The following is an 18,960-nucleotide window of genomic DNA, read 5'->3' as shown; positions in this document are numbered from 1 at the left end:
AGGACGGAGAAACAGCTCAAGGACTGGAGGCTCATGGACCTGACACCCTGTGCTCAGGCAGGAAGGGCTCCAGCAGGCAGGGGCTCCTTGGCCCCAAAGCTCTCAGTGCTCCTGACCCTGCACAGTGGGGAGGGCCTGAGGTCACACAAAGGCCTCCCACACCTGCTCCAGGTCCCTAAGATCCACGCAAAGCTCTAATCCCCAGGGTCACCCAGAGTCTCACTGAAATGCAGAAAGCGGTGCAGCAGTCGGGGCAGGGGGCACCAGGAGACCCCCTGGTCCACAATGCCGGGGACCCCAGAGAGCCCTGACAGCTCCCTCCCTGGTCACACTGCCGTCCACCTGGAGCTCGACACGGACCACTGGGAATGCGCTCCCTGGCCCCTGAGAGCCGCTGTTGCCCTCGCTGTCAGTCACCAGCGTGCACACCCTCAGGTCCTGGCTGGTCACAGGCCCAGGCCTCCTCTCCCTCCAGCCTGGCCCAGGCCGAGGGCCAGACACCGCCACACCCACGGCCCCACCTCCGGGATCGCACTCTGCCCACCCACTCCCCTCTCCAGTTCCGTCCCTACAGTCCCCCTGACCCCCAACCCTGCACCTTTACCCTCCCCACCCCACCCCCTCACTTTTCCCCCCATGAACCCGCTGCACTGCTACTCCCCTCTCTGCCCTGGCCCTGGGGTCTCCTCACCCAACTAGGTCAGCCCGACACCACACCCGAGCCCCGAGCCCCCTTCTGCCTAACACGGCCCATGCGGGACCCCTCCACCCACAGCTCCTGTCCTTCGTCTCTGGGGCCGATCTTCCTCACGCCCACCCAACGCCCATCCTCCCTTCGTCCTTCCCAGTGCAGCCCGGGACCCTCTGCCCCCAGGGGCATCCACGTGACCCTGGTATTCACCGTGAGATGCACCGCGGTCCGAGGGCAGGGCTTCCAGAGTGCGGCTCACTCTCTGCCCATCCTGGGACGCAGATGCAGTGTCTGGGATGAGCAGCCCCTTTGCCCACCAACTACGGACAGCAGAGGAGAATTCAGACACATCCTTGGTCCCAGTGGTGAAGAACTGATGCTTTTGAACTGTGGTGTTGGAGGAGACTCTTGAGAGAGTCCCTTGGACTGCAAGGAGATCCAACCAGTCCATCCTAAAGGAGATCAGTCTTGAGTATTCATTGGAAGGACTGATGCTGAAGCTGAAGCTCCAATACTTTGGCCACCTGATGGGAAGAGCTGACGACTCCTGGAAAAGACCCTGATGCTGGGAAAGACTGAAGGCGGGAGAAGAAGGGACAGCAGAGGGTGAGATGGTTGGATGGCATCACTGACTCAGTGCACATGAGTTTGAGCAAGCTCCAGGAGATGGTGATGGACAGGGAGGCCTGGCGTGCTGCAGTCCATGGGGTCACAGAGCCAGACACGACTGAGTGACTGAAGAGACTGAGCATGACTTCACAATAAGCAAAGCAGCACCTACACATGATCAGACCAAACATAAGAGGCGAGGAATCTGGCCCATTTCCTTATAAAAAAATTCTGTCAGTGCCGATAAAACTGTGTTGAAGAGAAAATGTGATCCAAGAATTTCATGCCCTCCAAAAAAGCAACTAGTATTGAAGTACATTTTTCACAGGCATCAACTTGGGAGAGTGTCTCCTTGAGGTCCTTCACAATTGAATGAATTTTATATTTATGTGTATATATATAGAGAGAGAGTTATAAGAAAATATAATATTATCCTCAATAGTCTATACTGTTCCTATTGAATATATATATGCATATGTGCATGTATACACATATATTTCATATTAAATATATATAATATTGTTCATTTGCTAAGTTGTGTCCGACTCTTTGCGACCCCATGGACTGTAGCCCCCAAGCTCCCCTGTCTATCTCCCAGACCTAACTCAAATTCATGTCCATTGAGTCAGTGATGCTCTCTAACCGTCTCATCCTCTTACGCCCCTATTTCTTTTTGCCTTCTATCTTTCCCAGCACGAGTCTTTTTGCCGACTCTTGGAATCAGGGTTACAAAGAAGTGGAGCTTCAACATCAGTCCTTCCAATGAATAATCTGGGTTGATTTCCTTTAGGAAGACTGGTTGGATCTCCTTGCAGTCCAAGGGACTCTCAAGAGTCTTCTCCAACACCACAGTTCAAAAGCATCAACTCTTCAACACTCAGCCTTTTTTGTGGTGCAACGCTCACTTCTGTACATGACTACTGAAAAGTCATAGCTTTGACTACATGGAACTTTTGGCAAAGTGGTGTCTCCTTTTAATATGCTAAGTTTGTCATAGCTTTCCTTCCAAGCAGCAAATGTCTTTTAATTTCATGGCTGCAGTTACTGTCTGCAGTGATTTTGGAGCCCAGGAAAATAAAGTCTGTCACTGGTTCCACTTTTTCCCTTCTATTTGCCATGAATTGATGCTACCAAATGCCGTGATCTTAGTTTTTTGAATGTTGAGTTTCAAGCAGCTTTTCCATTCTCCTTTTCCACCATCATGAAGAGACTAGTTTTGCCTCGAGTTTCTGCCATTAAAGTGGGATCATCTGCGTATCTGAGGTTGATATTTCCCCAGAAATCTTGATTCCAGCTTGTGATTCATCCGGTTCAGCACTTCACATGATTTACTCTGCATAGAATTTAAATAAGCAGGGTGACAATATACAACCCTGTTGTACTCCTTTCCCAATTTAGAATCAGTCTGTTCTTCCAAGTCATGTTCTAACTGTGGCTTCTTGACATGCACACACATTTCTCAGAAGATAGGTAAGGTGATCTGGTTCTCCTATCTCTTTGAGAATTTTCCATGTTTGTTGTGATCCACGCAGTCAAAATTTTAGCATCATCAATAAAGCAGAAGTAGATGTTTTTCTGGAATTCTCTTGCTCCCCCATAACCGATCAAATGTTGGCAGTTTAATCTGTGGTTCCTCTGCCTTTTCTAAATCCAGCTTTTACATCTGGAAGTTCTCAGTTCACATTCTGTTGAAGTCTAGCTTGAAGGATTTTGAGCTAGCATGTGATACCTTGCTAGCATGTGAAATGAGTGCACTTGTACAGTGACTGGAACATTCTTTGGCATTGCCCTGCTTAGGGACTGGAGTGGAAACACCATTTCCAGTCCTGTGATCACTGCTGAGTTTTCCAAATTGGCCGACATATTGAATGCAGTGCCTTAACAGCATCATTTTTTAAGATCTTAAATAGCTGGGCTGGAATTCTGTCACCTCTACTAGATTTGCTCCTCATAATTCTTCCTAAGGCCCATTTGATTTCACATTCCAGGATATCTGGCTCTAGGTGAGTGACCACACCGTCTTGGTTATCCAGGTCACTAAGGCATTTTTATATAGTTCTGTGCATTCTTACCACTTCTCCTTAATGTCTTCTGCTGCTGTTAGGTCTTATTTGAGATTTTTCTTGTTTTTCTCTGAAGCCCTATATCACTATGAACTCCCCTCTAAACACTGCCTTTGCTGTATCCCATAGACTTTGTACATGTTCTCATTGTCTTTTGTCTCAAGGTATTTTCCATTTCCTCTTTGATTTCCTCATTGACTCGTCGGTCTTATAGTAGCATGTTATTCAGTCTCCAGGTAGTGGTTTTTTCTCATTTCCTTTTCTGTGGTTGGTTAATGGTTCATGCTGTGTGGTCAGAAAAGGTACTCGAGATAATTTCTGCACTCTGAAGTGTGCTGAGGCTTGTTTTGTGCCCCAGTTTGTGCTCTGGAGAATGTTCCTTGTGTGCTTGAAGAGAATGCGTGTTCTGGTGTTTGGATGCAATATCATGAACGCCTCAGTCAAGTCTCACTGGTCTATTTGTACCATTTACCATCTCTGCCGTCTTATTGCTTCTCTGGAAGATCTGTCCGTTGGTGTCAGTGGGGTGTAAAGTCTCCTATTGTTGTATTCCCATCCATTTCTCCTTTACGTCTGCTGGTATTGTTTTATGTATTGGGTGCTCCTGTATTCGGAGAAGACAATGCACCCCACTCCAGTACTCTTGCCTGGACAATCCCATGGGCAGAGGAGTCCATGGGGTCGCTGAGAGTCGGACACGATGAGCGACTTCACCTTCACTTTTCTCTTTCATGCACTGGAAAAGGAAATGGCAACCCACTCCAGCGTTCTTGCCTGGAGAATCCCAGGGACGGTGGAGCCTGGTGGGCTGCCATCTCTGGGGTCGCACAGAGTTGGACACGACTGAAGCGACTTAGCAGAAGCAGCTCCTGTATTAGGGGTATATATGTTGATGCGTGTGAAATCCTCCTGTGGTGATTCTTTTATCAGTATTTAGTGTCCTTCTTTATCTTTCTGTATGGTCTAAGTTTTGAAGTCTATTTTGTCTGATATGAATATTGTGATTTCTGCTTTCTGGTCATGTACATTAGAGTGGAATATCTTTTCCATTCCCTCAGTTTGAATCTATGTATGCCCTTTGTCCTAAGGTCAGTCTCTTAAAGGCAGCATATTTCCAGCTCTTCTTTTTTTATCTAGTATGCATTCTAATACATCTAGTAGGAGCATTTATTCCACTGCTATTTAAGATAATTATGAAAGATATGCATTTATTGCCATTTTAAACCTCATTTTCTAATTGGTTTTGTATATTTCCTTTGGTCTTTTTTTTTTTTTCTTTTCCTCTTGTGGTGGTCAGTCTAGTCAAGGCTATGGTTTCTCCAGTAGTCACGTATGGATGTGAGAGTTGGACTGTGAAGAAAGCTGAGTGCAGAAGCATTGATGCTTTTGAACTGTGTGGTGTTGGAGAAGATTCTTGAGAGTCCCATGGACTGCAAAGAGATCCAACCAGTCCATTCTCGAGGAGATCAGTCCTGGGATTTCTTCGGAAGGAATGATGCTAAAGCTGAAACTCCAGTACTTTGGCCACCTCTTGGGAAGAGTTGACTCGTTGGAAAAGACTCTGATGCTGGGAGGATTGGAGACAGGAGGAGAAGGGGCGACAGAGGATGAGATGGCTGGATGGCATCACTGACTCGATGGATGTGGGTTTAGGTGAACTCCGGGAGTTGGTGATGGACAGGGAGGCCTGGCGAGCTGCAGTTCATGGGGTCACAAAGAGTCGGACACGACTGAGCGACTGAACTGAGCTGAACTGAACTATGGTTTGAAGATTTCCTTGTATTTTATGCTATTGTTGTATTATCTTTGGGGGTTTTGTTAATCTACTGTATTTTTTTGATTTGTGGTTGCCCCATTTTTAAGTATTAGTGAGTGAAGTCACTCCGTCATGTCCAGCTCTTTGTGACCCCATGGACTGTAGCCTTCCAGGCTCCTCCGCCCATGGAATTTTCCAGGCGAGAGTACTGGAGTGGGTTGCCATTTCCTTCTCCAGGGGGTCTTCCTGACCCAGGGATCAAACCCAGGTCTCCCACATTGTAGGCAGATGCTTTACCTTCTGAGCCACCAGGAAGCCCTTCCTATATTAAGTATGCTCAGATCAGTTCAGTCGTTTAGTCACGTCCGACTCTTGCGACCCCACGAATCACAGCACACCAGGCCTCCCTGTGCATCACCAACTCCAGGAGTTCACTCAGACTCATGTCCATTGAGTCAGTAATCCCATCCAGCTATCTCATCCTCTGTTGTCCCCTTCTCCTCCTGCCCCCAATCCCTCCCAGCATCAGAGTCTTTTCCAATGAGTCAACTCTTCGCATGAGGGGGCCAAAGTACTGGAGTTTCAGCTTTACCATCAGTCCTTCCAAAGAAATCCCAGGGCTGATCTCCTTTAGGATGGACTGGTTGGATTTCCTTGCAGTCCAAGGGACTCTCAAGAGTCTTCTCCAACACCACAGTTCAAAAGCATCTATTCTTTGGCGCTCAGCTTTCTTCACAGTCCAACTCTCACATCCATACATGACCACTGGAAAAACCATAGCCTTGACTAGATGGACCTTTTCTGGCAAAGTAATGTCTCTGCTTTTCAATATGCTGTCTAGGTTGGTCACAACTTTCCTTCCAAGGAGTAAGCGTCTTTTAATTTCATGGCTGCAGTCACCATCTGCAGTGATTTTGGAGCCCAAAAAAATTAAGTATGTTAACCCTTCCTATATCTACTCGCTTTAGAATGATAGTTGTTTAGGCTCAATCACATCCTAAAAAGTATTTATATTTTCTTACTCTCCTTTTCCATATTTGATGACTTTCATGTCGTTTTTTACATCTTCATTTTTATCCTTTTTCTGATCATTGTGGTTATTATTACTTTTCACAAACTTTTTTTATTTTTTAAATATGTATACTGGTTTATTTAAGTGATTTACTTTCCAGTTGTGATTTTCTCATTCTTATAGCTTCTTTCTTATTTTCTATTTAGAGAAGACCTTTAATATTTCCTTGGGACTTCCCTCGTGGCTCAGACAGTAAAGCCTCTGTCTGCAATGCAGGAGACCCGGGTTGGATCCCTGGGTTGGGAAGATTCCCTGGATAAGGAAATGGCAGCCCACTCCAGTATTCTTGCCTGGAAAATCCCATGGACTGCAGAGCCTGGTAGGCTACTGTCCATGGGGTGGCGAAGAGTCGGACACGACTGAGCGACTTCACTTTCACTTTAATATTTCCTTAAGGATAGGTTTAGGATTGCTGTATTCTTTAAGTCTTTGCTTGTATGAGAGATTCTTTATCTCTCCTTTCTGAATGATAATCTTTCTGGGTAAAGTATCCTAGGCCGTAGGGCTTTTCATTTCAGGACTTTGACTATATCTGCCTTCTGGCCTACAGAGTTTCTGTAGAGAAATGGGCTGACGGCATAGCAGACGTTCTTTGTTTTCATCTTGCCACCTTAGAATCCTCTCTGAATCTTTAAATTGTGCCCCTTTTACTATAGTATGTCTTGGCGTAGGTCTGTTCAAGTTCATCTTGTTTGGAACCCTCTGTGCTCCTGTATCTGGATAGCTGTTTCCTTCTTTAGGTTTGAGAACTTTTCAGCCATACTTTCTTCAAATACTTTTCAATCCCTTTTTCTCTTTCTTCTCCTTATGGATTCTCTATTATGCATAGATTTGCACACTTTATGTTATCCCACGGGTCCCTTACTCTTTTCTTTTTAATTTATTTTAATTGGAGGCTAGTTGCTTTACAGTATCGTGGTGGTTTTTGACATACATTCACATGAATCGGCCAAGGCTATACATGTGTTCCCCATCCTGAGCCTCCCTCCCACCTCCCTCCCCATCCCATCCCTCAGGGTCATCCCAGTGCACCAGCCCTGAGCACCCTGTCTCATGCATCAAACCTGGACTGGCAATCTATTTCACATATGATAATATACATGTTTCAATGCTATTCTCTCAAATCATCCCACCTCGCCTTCTCTCACAGAGTCCAAAAGTCTGTTCTTTACATCTGTGTCTCTTGCTGTCTCGCATATAGGGTCATCATTGCCATCTTTCTAAATTCCATATATATGCGTTAATATACTGTATTGGTGTTTTCCTTTCTGGCTTACTTCACTCTGTATAATAGGCTCCAGTTTCATCCACCTCATTAGAACTGATTCAAATGTATTCTTTTTAATGGCTGAGTAACACTCCATTGTGTATATGTACCACAGCTTTCTTATCCATTCGTCTGCTGATGGACATCTAGGTTGTTTCCATGTCCTGACTATTATAAACAGTGCTGTGATGAGCATTGGGGTACACGTGTCTTTTTCAGTTCTGGTTTCCTCGGTGTGTATGCCCAGCAGTGGAATTGCTGAGTCATATGGCAGTTCTATTTCCAATTTTTTAAGGAATCTCCACACTCTTCTCCACCGTAGCTGTACTAGTTTGCATTCCCACCAACACTGTAAGAGGGTTCCTTTTTCTCCACACCCTCTCCAGCATTTACTGTTTGTAGACTTTTGGATAGCAGCCATTCTGACTGGTGTGAGATGGTACCTCATTGTGGTTTTGAGTTGCATTTCTCCGATAATGAGTGATGTTGAGCATCTTTTCATGTGTTTGTTAGCCATCTGTATGTCTTCTTAGGGGAAATGTCTATTTTGTTCTTTGGCCCATTTTTTGATTGGGTCACTTATTTTTCTTGAATTGAGCTTCAGGAGTTGTTGTATATTTTTTAGATTAATTCTTTGTCAGTTGCTTCACTTGCTATTATTTTCTCCCATTCTGAAGGCTGTCTTTTTACCTTGCTCATAGTTTCCTTCGTTGTGCAAAAGCTTTTAATTTAATTAGGTCCCATTTGTTTATTCTTGCTTTTATTTCCATTACTCTGGGAGGTGGGTCATAGAGGATTCTGCTATGAATTACGTCAGAGCGTGTTTTGCCTGTGTTTTCCTCTAGGAGTTTTATAGATTCTGGTCTTCATTTAGATCTTTAATCCATTTTGAGTTTCCTTTTGTGTATAGAGTTAGAAAGTGTTCTAGTTTCATTCCTTTATAAGTGGTTGACCAGTTTTCCCAGCACCACTTGTTAAAGAGATTGTCTTTTCTCCATTGTATATTCTTGCCTCCTTTGTCAAAGATAAGGTGTCCATATGTGCGTGGATTTATCTCTGGGCTTTCTATTTTGTTCCACTGATCTATATTTCTGTCTTTGTGCCAGTACCATACTGTCTTGATAACTGTGGCTTTGTAGTGTAGCCTGAAGTCAGGCATGTTGATTCCTCCAGTTCCACTCTTCTTTCTCAAGATTGCTTTGGCTCCTTGACGTTTTTTGTATTTCCATGCAAATTGTGAAATTATTTGTTCTAGTTCTTTGAAAAATACCATTGGTAGCTGGATAAGGATTGCATTGAATCTATAGATTACTTTGGATAGTTTATTCATTTTCACTACATTGATTCTTCCAATCCATGAACATGGCATATTTCCCCATCTATCTGTGTCATCTTTGATCTCTTTCATCAGAGTTTTATAGTTTTCTATACATAGGTCTTTTGTTTTTTTAGGTAGCCTTGAGAACCCCATGAACAGTATGAAAAGGCAAAATGATAGGAGATGAAAGAGGAACTCCCCAGGTCAGTAGGTGCCCAATATGCTACTGGAGATCAGTGGAGAAATAACTCCAGAAAGAATGAAGGGATGAAGCCAAAGCAAAAACAATACCAAGCTGTGGATGTTACTGGTGATAGAAGCAAGGTCCGATGCTGTAAAGAGCAATATTGCATAGGAACCTGGAATGTCAGGTCCCTGAATCAAGGCAAATTGGAAGTGGTCAAACAAGAGATGGCAAGAGTGAATGTCAACATTCTAGGAATCAGTGAACTAAAATGGACTGGAATGGGTGAATTTAACTCAGATGACCATTATATCTACTACTGCGGGCAGGAATCCCTCAGAAGAAATGGAGTAGCCATCATGGTCAACCAAAGAGTCTGAAATGCAGTACTTGGACGCAATCTCAAAAAAGACAGAATGATCTCTGTTTGTTTCCAAGGCAAACCATTCAATATCACAGTCATCCAAATCTACGCCCCGACCAGGAATGCTGAAGAAGCTGAAGTTGAAAGGTTCTATGAAGACCTACAAGACCTTTTAGAACTAACACCCAAAAAAGATGTCCTTTTCATTATAGGGGACTGGAATGCAAAAGTAGGAAGTCAAGAAACACCTGGGATAACAGGCAAATTTGGCCTTGGAATACAGAATGAAGCAGGACAAAGGCTAATAGAGTTTTGCCAAGAAAATGCACTTGTCATAGCAAACACCCTCTTCCAACAACACAAGAGAAGACTCTACACATGGACATCACCAGATGGTCAGCACTGAAATCAGATTGATTATATTCTTTGCAGCCAAAGATGGAGGAGCTCTATACAGTCAGCAAAAACAAGACCAGGAGCTGACTGTGGCTCAGATCATGAACTCCTTATGGCCAAATTCAGACCTAAATAGAAGAAAGTAGGGAAAACCACTAGACCATTCAGGTATGACCTAAATCAAATCCCTTATGATTATACAGTGGAAGTGACAAGTAGATTTAAGGGACTAGGTCTGATAGATAGAGTACCTGATGAACCATGGATGGAGGTTCATGACACTGTACAAGAAACAGGGATCAAGACCATCCCCATGGAAAAGAAATGCAAAAAAGCAAAATGGCTGTCTGGGGAGGCCTTACAAATAGCTGTGAAAAGAAGAGAAGGCAAAAGCAAAGGAGAAAAGGAAAGATAGAAGCATCTGAATGTAGAGTTCCAAAGAATAGCAAGAAGAGATAAGAAAGCCTTCCTCAGCAATCAATGCAAAGAAATAGAGGAAAACAACAGAATGGGAAAGACTAGAGATCTCTTCAAGAAAATTAGAGATACCAAGGGAACATTTCATGCAAAGATGGGCTCAATAAAGGACAGAAATGGCATGGACCTAACAGAAGCAGAAGATATTAAGAAGAGGTGGCAAGAATACACAGAAGAATTGTACAAAAAAGATCTTCACGACCCAGATAATCACAATGGTGTGATCACTGACCTGGAGCCAGACATCCTGGAATGTGAAGTCAAGTGGGCCTTAGAAAGCATCACTATGAACAAAGCAAGTGTAGGTGATGGAATTCCAGTTGAGCTATTCCAAATCCTGAAAGTTGATTCTGTAAAAGTGCTACATGCAATATGCCAGCAAATTTGGAAAACTCAGGAATGGCCACAGGACTGGAAAAGGTCAGTTTTCATTCCAATCCCAAAGAAAGGCAATGCCAAAGAATGCTCAAACTACCGCACAATTTCACTCATTACACATGCTAGTAAAGTAATGCTCAAAATTCTCCAAGCCAGGCTTCAGCAATACGTGAACTGTGAACTTCCTGAATTCAAGCTGGTTTTAGAAAAGGCAGAGGAACCAGAGATCAAATTGCCAACATCCGCTAGATCATGGAAAAAGCAAGAGAGTTCCAGAAAAACATCTATTTCTGCTTTATTGACTATGCCAAAGCTGTTGACTGTGTGGATCACAATAAACTGTGGAAAATTCTGAAAGAGATGGGAATACCAGACCACCTGACCTGCCTCTTGAGAAACCTGTATGCAGGTCAGGAAGCAACAGTTAGAACTGGACATGGAACAACAGACTGGTTCCAAATAGGAAAAGGAATACGTCAAGGCTGTATATTGTCACCCTGCTTATTTAACTTATATGCAGAGTACATCATGAGAAACACTGGGCTGGAAGAAACACAAGCTGGAATCAAGATTTCCAGAAGAAATATCAATAACCTCAGATATGCAGATGGCACCACCCTTATTGCAGAAAGTGAAGAGGAACTAAAAAGCCTCTTGATGAAAGTGAAAGAGGAGAGTGAAAAAGTTGGCTTAAAGCTCAACATTCAGAAAACAAAGATCATGGCATCCGGTCCCATCACTTCATGGCAAATAGATGGGGAAATAGTGGCTGACTTTATTTTGGGGGAGCTCCAAAATCATTGTAGATGGTGATTGCAGCCATGAAATGAAAAGACACTTCCTACTTGGAAGGAAAGTTACGACCAACCTAGACAGCATATTAAAAAGCAGAGACATTACTTTGCCAACAAAGATCCGTCTAGTCAAGGCTATGGTTTTTCCAGTTCTCATGTATGGATGTGAGAGTTGGACTATAAAGAAAGCTAAGCACCGAAGAATTGATGCTTTTGAACTGTGGTGTTGGAGAAGCCTCTTGAGAGTCCCTTGGACTGCAAGGAGATCCAACCAGTCCATCCTCAAGAAGATCAGTCCTGGGTGTTTATTAGAAGGACTGATGTTGAAGCTGAAACTCCAATCGATGGCCACCTGATGCGAAGGGCTGACTCATTTGAAAAGACCCTGATGCTGGGAAAGAGTCAGGGCAGGAGGAGAAGGGAACAACAGAGGATGAGATGCTTGGATGGCACTACTGACTCAATGGACATGGGTTTGTGTAGACTCCGGCAGTTGGTGATGAACAGGAAGGCTGGCGTGCTGTGGTTCATGGGGTCACAAAAAGTTGGACACAATTGAGCGACTGAACTGAACTGAACTGATTCCTAAGTATTTTATTCTTTTCATTTCAATGGTGAATGGAATTGTTTCCATAATTTCTCTTTCTATTTTCTCATTGTTAGTGTATAAGAATGTAAGGGATTTCTGTGGGTTACATTTATATCCTGCAACTTTACTACATTCATTGATTAGCTCTGGTAATTTTCTGGTGGAGTCTTTAGGGTTTTCTATGTAGAGGATCATGTCATCTGCAAACAGTGAGAGTTTTACTTCTGCTTGTCCCATCTGGATTCCTTTCATTTCTTTTTCTTCTCTGATTGCTGTGGCTAAAATTTCCGAAACTATGCTGAATAGTAGTGGTGAGAGTGGGCACCCTTGACTTGTTCCTGACTTTAGAGGAAATGCTTTCAAATTTCACCATTGAGGTTAATGACTGCTGTGATCATTATCTGCTTAATATGCTGATATATATCTGATCAATATGCTGCTTATCACATGCGGCTCTTATTATGCTGAGGCATGTTCCTACTATGCCTGATTTCTGGAGGGTTTTTATCATAAAGGGATGTTGAATTTTGTCAAGGGCTTTCTCTGCATCTATTGAGATAACCCTATGGTCTTTATTTTTGAATTTGTTAATGTGGTGCATCACATTGATGGATTTGTGACTATTGAGGAATCCTCGCATCCCTGGGATAAAGCCCACTTGGTCATGGTGTATGAACTTTTTAATATGATGTTGGATTCTGTTTGCTAGGATGTGTTAAGGATTTTGGCATCTATGTTCATCAGTGACATTGGCCTGTAGTTTTGTGGCATCTGTGTCTGGTTTTGGTATTAGGGTGATGGTGGCCTCATAGAATGTTTGGAAGTGTCCCTTCCTCTTCAATTTTCTGGAAGAGTTTCAGTAGGGTAGGTATTAGCTCTTCTCTAAATTTTCGGTAGAATTCAGCCGTGAAGCCGTCTGGTCCTGGGCTTTTGTTTGCTGGAAGATTTCTGATTATAGTTTCAATTTCTGTGCTTGTGATGGATCTGCTAAGATTTTCTATTTCTTCCTGGTTCAGTTTTGGAAGTTATACTTTCCTAAGAATTTGTCCATTTCTTCCATGTTGTCCATTTTATTGGCATATCGTTGCGTATAGTAGTCTCTTATGATCCTTTGTATTTCTGTGATGTCGGTTGTGATTTCTCCATTTTCATTTCTAATTTTGTTGGTTTGCTTCTTCCCCCCTTTTTTTTTCTTGATGAATCTGGCTAATGGTTTGTCTATTTTATTTACCTTCTGAAAGAAACAGCTTTTGGCTTTGTTGATTTTGGCTATGGTCTCCTTTTTTTCTTGTATTTATTTCTGCCCTAATTTTTATGATTTCTTTCCTTCTACTAACCCTGGGGCTTCACTTCTCCTTTTTCTAGTTGCTTTAGCTGTGAAGTTATGTTACTTACTTGATTTCTCTCCTGTTTCTTGAGGGAGGCTTGTACTGGTATGAACTTTCCGTTTAGCACTGCTTTTACTGAATCCCATAAGTTTTGGGTTGTTGTATTTTCATTTTGATTCCTTTTATGCATATTTTTATTTCTTTTTATTTCTTCTGTGATTTGTTGATTATTCGGAAGTGTGCTGTTTAGCCTCCATATATTTGTATTTTTAATAGTTATTTTCCTGTAGTTGACATCTAATCTTACTACACTGTGATCAGAAAAGATGCTTGAGATTATTTCAAGTGTTTTAATTTACCAAGGCTAGATTTATGGCCCAGGATGTGATCTATCCTGGAGAAGGTTCCGTGTGCACTTGAGAAAAAGGTGAAATTCATTGTTTTAGGGTGAAACGTCCTATAGATATCAATTAGGTCCAACTGGTCCATTGTATCATTTAAAGCTTGTGTTTCCTTGCTAAGTTTCTGTTTAGTTGATCTGTCCACAGGTGTGAGTGGGGTATTAAAGTCTCCCACTATTATTATGTTAATTTCCCCTTTTTATTGCGGTGCTCCTATGTTGGGTGCATATCTATTTATAATTGTTATATCTTCTTCTTGGATTGATCCTTTGACCATTATGTAGTGTCCTTCTTTGTCTCTTTTCATGGCCTTTGTTTCAAAGTCTATTTTATCTGATATGAGTATTGCTACTTCTGCTTTCTTTTGGTCTCCTTCTGCGTGAAATATCTGTTTCCAGCCCTTCACTTTCAGTCTGTATGTGTCCCTTGTTTCGAGGTGGGTCTCTTGTAGACACCATATATAGAGGTCTTGTTTTTGTATCCATTCAGCCAGTCTTTGTCTTTTGGATGGGGAATTCAGCCCATTTACATTTAAGGTAATTACTGATAAGTATGATCCCATTGCCATTTACTTTGTTGTTTTGGGTTCAAGTTTATAAACCTTTTCTGTGTTTCCTGTCTAGAGAAGATCCTTTAGCATTTGTTGGAGAGCTGGTTTGGTGGTGCTGAATTCTCTCAGCTTTTGCTTGTCTGTAAAGCTTTTGATTTCTCCATATTTGAATGAGATCCTTGCTGGGTACAGTAATACGGGTTGTAGGTTATTTTCTTTCATCACTTTAAATATGTCCTGCCATTCTCTTCTGGCTTGAAGAGTTTCTATTAAAAGATCAGCTGCTATCCTTATGGGGACCCCCTTGTGATCCCCAATTTTGTTGTTCTTCTCTTGCTGCTTTTAATAGTCGTTCTTTGTGTTTGACCTTCATTAATTTGATTAATATGTATCTTGTGGTGTTTCACCTTGGGTTTTTCCTGTTTGGGACTCTCTGGGTTTCTTGGACTTCAGTGGCTCTTTCCTTCCCCATTTTATGGAAGTTTTCAATTATTATCTCCTCAAGTATTTTCTCATGCTCTTTCTTTTTGTCTTCTTCTTCTGGGACTCCTATGATTCAAATGTTGGGGCACTTAACATTGTCCTTAGGGTCTCTGAGGCTGTCCTCGTTTCTTTTAATTCTTTTTCCTTTTTTCGTCTCTGCTTCATTTACTTCACTGTTCTACCTCCCACCTCACGTATCCTCTCTTCTGCCTCAGATATTCTGCTGTCGGTTCCCTGCAGAGTGCTCTTGGCTCAGTTGTTGCATAAATATTCATGATAGATTGACGCTTTTTTATCTCTCCGAGGTCCTTGTTAAACTTTGCTTGCATCTTCTCAGTCCTTGTCTCCAGACTATTCATCTGCAACTCCATTTTGTTTTCAAGATTTTGGATCATTTTTACTATCATTACTCTGAATTCTTGTTCAGGTAGACTCCCTATCTCCTCCTCTTTGGTTTGGTTTGGTGGGCTTTTGTCATGTCCCTTTGCCTGCTGAATTTTTCTCTGCTTTTTCATCTTTTTAGGTTGCGGTGTTTGGGGTGGCCTTTCCTCTTACTGCTTTTCTAGGGTTTTTTCTGTTTTGGGGGGGCAGGGCTGGCTTTCTCTGTGCTCTTTAAATTGGATACCTTTCATTAGTCTATCTTCCAGGTCACTTATTCTTTCTTCTACTGGATTCATCCTGCTATTCATTGCCTTGAGCACAGTATTCATCTCAGCAAAGGAATTTTCTAATTTTTCTTGCTCCTCCTTGAGTTTTTAATTTCTTTTAACAGTAATCTGCCTTTCTGTTGATAGCCTTTCATAATTCCTTCAGTATTTTCATTACTTCCTTTTTGAACTTGGTGTCCTTAGGCTCAAGAGGTCTGACTCATTGTTTACCCCTTCTGGGGAATTCTTTTGGTCTTTTATGTGGGAATGGTTTCTCTGATTCTTCATTTTGCTCATATTTCTGCCAGTCTGTGAGTTTAGGAAAAACAGTTGTCTACAGTGGTCTTCGTGGGCTATTTTATAAGGGAGTAGCCTGCGTGGGTTTAATATACTTTGGTGCAAAGGCTGTTTTTAGTGTGAATGCCTGCCGTCCCTTTCCACAGTGTGTGCAGGCCGTCAGTCATCCCCTTGACAGGAGGTGTGCACTGGGCATTGAGCAAGGTTTCCCCTCACTCTGTGGGTGTCACAGCCCTGTTGGGGAAAAGTCTTTGCCCTCGCTGTTGGAGTAGAGGCCCTCAGATCTGTTTCTGAGCTGCATTTGTGATCTGTGGCGGGAGGTAGGTGTGACTGGAGCATCGCCACTGGAGAGCAGCCACCGAGTGCTCCTCCTCTGGAGCTGTTCATCGGGGAGTGTGCGGTGCTGTGTCACCCGTCACCCGAGGTGACAGCTCACAAAGCACACCTCTGCTGGCACTGCGCCTGGCCCCTCCTCATTGGTGGGAACGCTGGCCACCTACCCTGGTGTCCCTCAGTCATTGTTTTCACAAGGCCACCAGCTCAGATCTGCTGAAGGCAGGCTCCAGGAACACAGCAGTTGTGCGCCTGGACCTACCATGGAGGCAGCTCAGAGCCAGACCCAGCCCAGTACTGGCACACACGCACCTACACAGCCCACAGCTGCCAAGAACAGACCTTTCCAGCTTCCGGAGAACCTGCTGTCCACCTGGATGACCTACAGCTGCTGAGTTCACAAAGACGGCCATGGTGATAAATTCACAGCTCACAGCCATGGGAGGCAATCTCAGCCCTGCTTCCTAAGTCAAACAGACCCTGGGGCTCAATTGTGGTTTCACCCCACCTCCATGAGTGGGCAACCCACTGTGTCTGCTCCTGGAGCCTGCCGAGGCAGCAGCAGCTGAGACGTACACTCCTGAACCTGCCACTGTGGTCCTGTTGAGCACAGCCCCAAACTGCCAAGGTGCTATCCTGTTGATCACATCCCAGACCCTACCAAGGTGCTATCCTGTTGATCACATCCCAGACCCTACCAAGGTGGTGTCCTGTTGGGCGAACCCTGGAGCCCACCACAGTAGTGTCCGATCAGGCACACCCTATAACCCACCAAGGTGGTGCCCTGTGGGGCTCACCCAGAACCTATCAAGGTGGTGTCTTGTGGGGCACATCCTACAACTCGCCAAGGTGGTGTCCTGTCGGGCAAACCCTGGAGCCCTCCGTGATGATATCCTGTCGTACATATCCAAAAGCCCACGAGGTGGTGTCCTGTGAGGCACACACTAAAACCCATCAAGGTGGTGCCCTGTGGGGCTCACCCTAGAACCCACCAAGGCAGTGTCCTGTGCAGCACATGGGGAACAAGGTTGCTAAGGCATGTCTTGCCCAATCATTCACACGCCTCTCACCAATGGTGCTTTGCTTCTAAGGCAGCTCCAGACCTCTTCCATGTACTCCCCTGATTGCAGCCGTACCACACTCCTGCCCCTTCAAGTTGTCTCTGTGCTGCCAACACCACTTCTCTTCCTGAGTCCTCTAAAGCCCAAGTTTCATCCCTCAGTTCCTGCCACACACCTCCTGCCACAGGGAGCTGGTGTGGCTCCAAGCAGAAGCAGTACCACCAGCATAAAAGCAGCTGGCCATAAGTAGGCTGACTGTGGCAGGTCAGTTATGGTGGAGGACGGTGGGGGGGGGCACCTTTGGATGTGAAAGCCAACTCATCACCACACCTTCAAGGGGAATCGTCCTGTTGTGGGAGCTGAGCATGCCACGTTATCTGGTTCTGTCCATCCTGAGACCTCATCCACAGGACAGCCACTTTCCCCAGCACGGTGTGGGTGGTCAGTCAGGACCCATGGGCACTGGGAGCCATCCAAGGATTCCAATGGTGCTTGGCTCTTCTCCTGGCCCTTCCCTTTACCATTGGCTGGAAATTTATGGTGGCCGGAGTCTGTGGGAACGATGAAGGAGAAGTTCACAGCAGGAAAGAACCTCAAAATCCAAGTCATGACTGCCCTCAGGAGAAAAGCTGGCAAACTACCTCAAACACACTTAAGACTTGGCAAAGCGAACTACTGAATGAAAAGAAATTCACGCAAATTCCTGCAAACTAATGAGTGTACGCACACTCGTGCAAGCAAGTGCACACAGCAATGACAGGGCCCCCTGTTAGGTGCCCCTCTCTGTCCTATCGGTGAGGGGGAGTGCCCACACCCTAGGCCCCACCTAGGGCTGTGGATCCCCCCTGAGGACTGTTGCCCAAGCATTGGCCTTGGCCTGATGTATGTAACCTTAGGGCAAAGGAGGCTTCGTGAAGGGGGTATCGTGGTCACTGAGACCCTGCTAAATGTGCAGGTCATTGTACTGAAGGGATAAGCATGTCCCACGGTCAGGGGGATTCTGCCCCAGGATCTGAGCCCCGGGGCTCCTGCCCTGTCACTGAAAACCCATCCACGTTGCTCACACCCTTTCCCTGGCAGCTCACATGGCAGCCAATCTGTCCAGGCAGAAAGAAGAGGCTAGGACAAGGCACTCAGAAACAACTCTACCTCCCTGGAATCTCCCAGAGGAGAGCATTCCCAGGTCCCGGGGTGCTGTGGATGCAGCATCGTTCTGAACATGGAGGTGTGGAAGCAGCAGGGCTCCCCTTCCTGCATGAACAGCCAGGCTGCAGTAGGGGTGACTTGCTGCTGCTCTTCCTTCCTGCCGCAGGGCTGAGGAGAGGGCCCGTCATGCTGCCAGCCGTGGCAGCCGGCCCATAGTCCTGAGGGAATGGCCAAGACGCCCTCAGAGACACAGCCCGCCCCCATACCCTCAGCCTTGAGCAAGCTCCCACCCCGTCTCCGCACTTGTGAGGAGGCCAGCCAGCCTTGTCGTCCCAGTGAAGGTCAGGCCTCTGTCACCTGCAGCTGGAGGTGTCCTTCCCTTGGAGTACCATGGCACCCCTGGTCAGTGTCCTTCTCCCAGGACCGTAGGGACTTGGGAGACGTCTCAAAGCTTTAACCCCCCAACTGCCTCTTCTGGGCTGTAGGGGCGTAGGGCAAACAAGCCTGTGGACACAAGAATCTTTGGTTACTTCCTTGAAATTTCCTTTTGAAACTTACAGCATGTGTTGGTTCCCCTCCCCCACCCCACCTTTAAAAACTTTCTTAGCTGTTAACTTTTCCTCTGGTTTTTACCTCCTTTGCTCACCCCCTTGGGTGTCACTGGAAGGTTCCCACAGACTTCTTTTTCCCTTTGGTGACTTCTTGCACATGTTCATTTATCAACTGAGGCAGCAATAGCCCTGGTATAGCTTCTGA

At 44.8% G+C, this 18,960-nt stretch overlaps 2 gene segments (V, D, J or C); both read left to right on the top strand.

Annotated features, from left to right (window-relative positions):
• The window catches only part of LOC139178304 (immunoglobulin heavy constant delta-like), a 140,044-nt gene that overhangs the window by 37,960 nt on the left and 83,124 nt on the right, over positions 1-18,960 (top strand).
• Positions 286-18,960, top strand: part of LOC139178370 (immunoglobulin heavy constant delta-like) — a 30,814-nt gene continuing 12,139 nt past the window's right edge. Inside the window, 2 exon segments of the C gene segment in view lie at positions 286-408; positions 849-939. Of these exon segments, the coding sequence occupies positions 286-408; positions 849-939 (214 nt within the window).

Source organism: Bos indicus, chromosome 21, assembly GCF_029378745.1.
Source record: "Bos indicus isolate NIAB-ARS_2022 breed Sahiwal x Tharparkar chromosome 21, NIAB-ARS_B.indTharparkar_mat_pri_1.0, whole genome shotgun sequence".
NCBI lineage: Eukaryota > Metazoa > Chordata > Mammalia > Artiodactyla > Bovidae > Bos > Bos indicus.
Note: the sequence above shows the minus strand (reverse complement) of the source record. Positions and strands in the feature narration are given on the sequence as shown.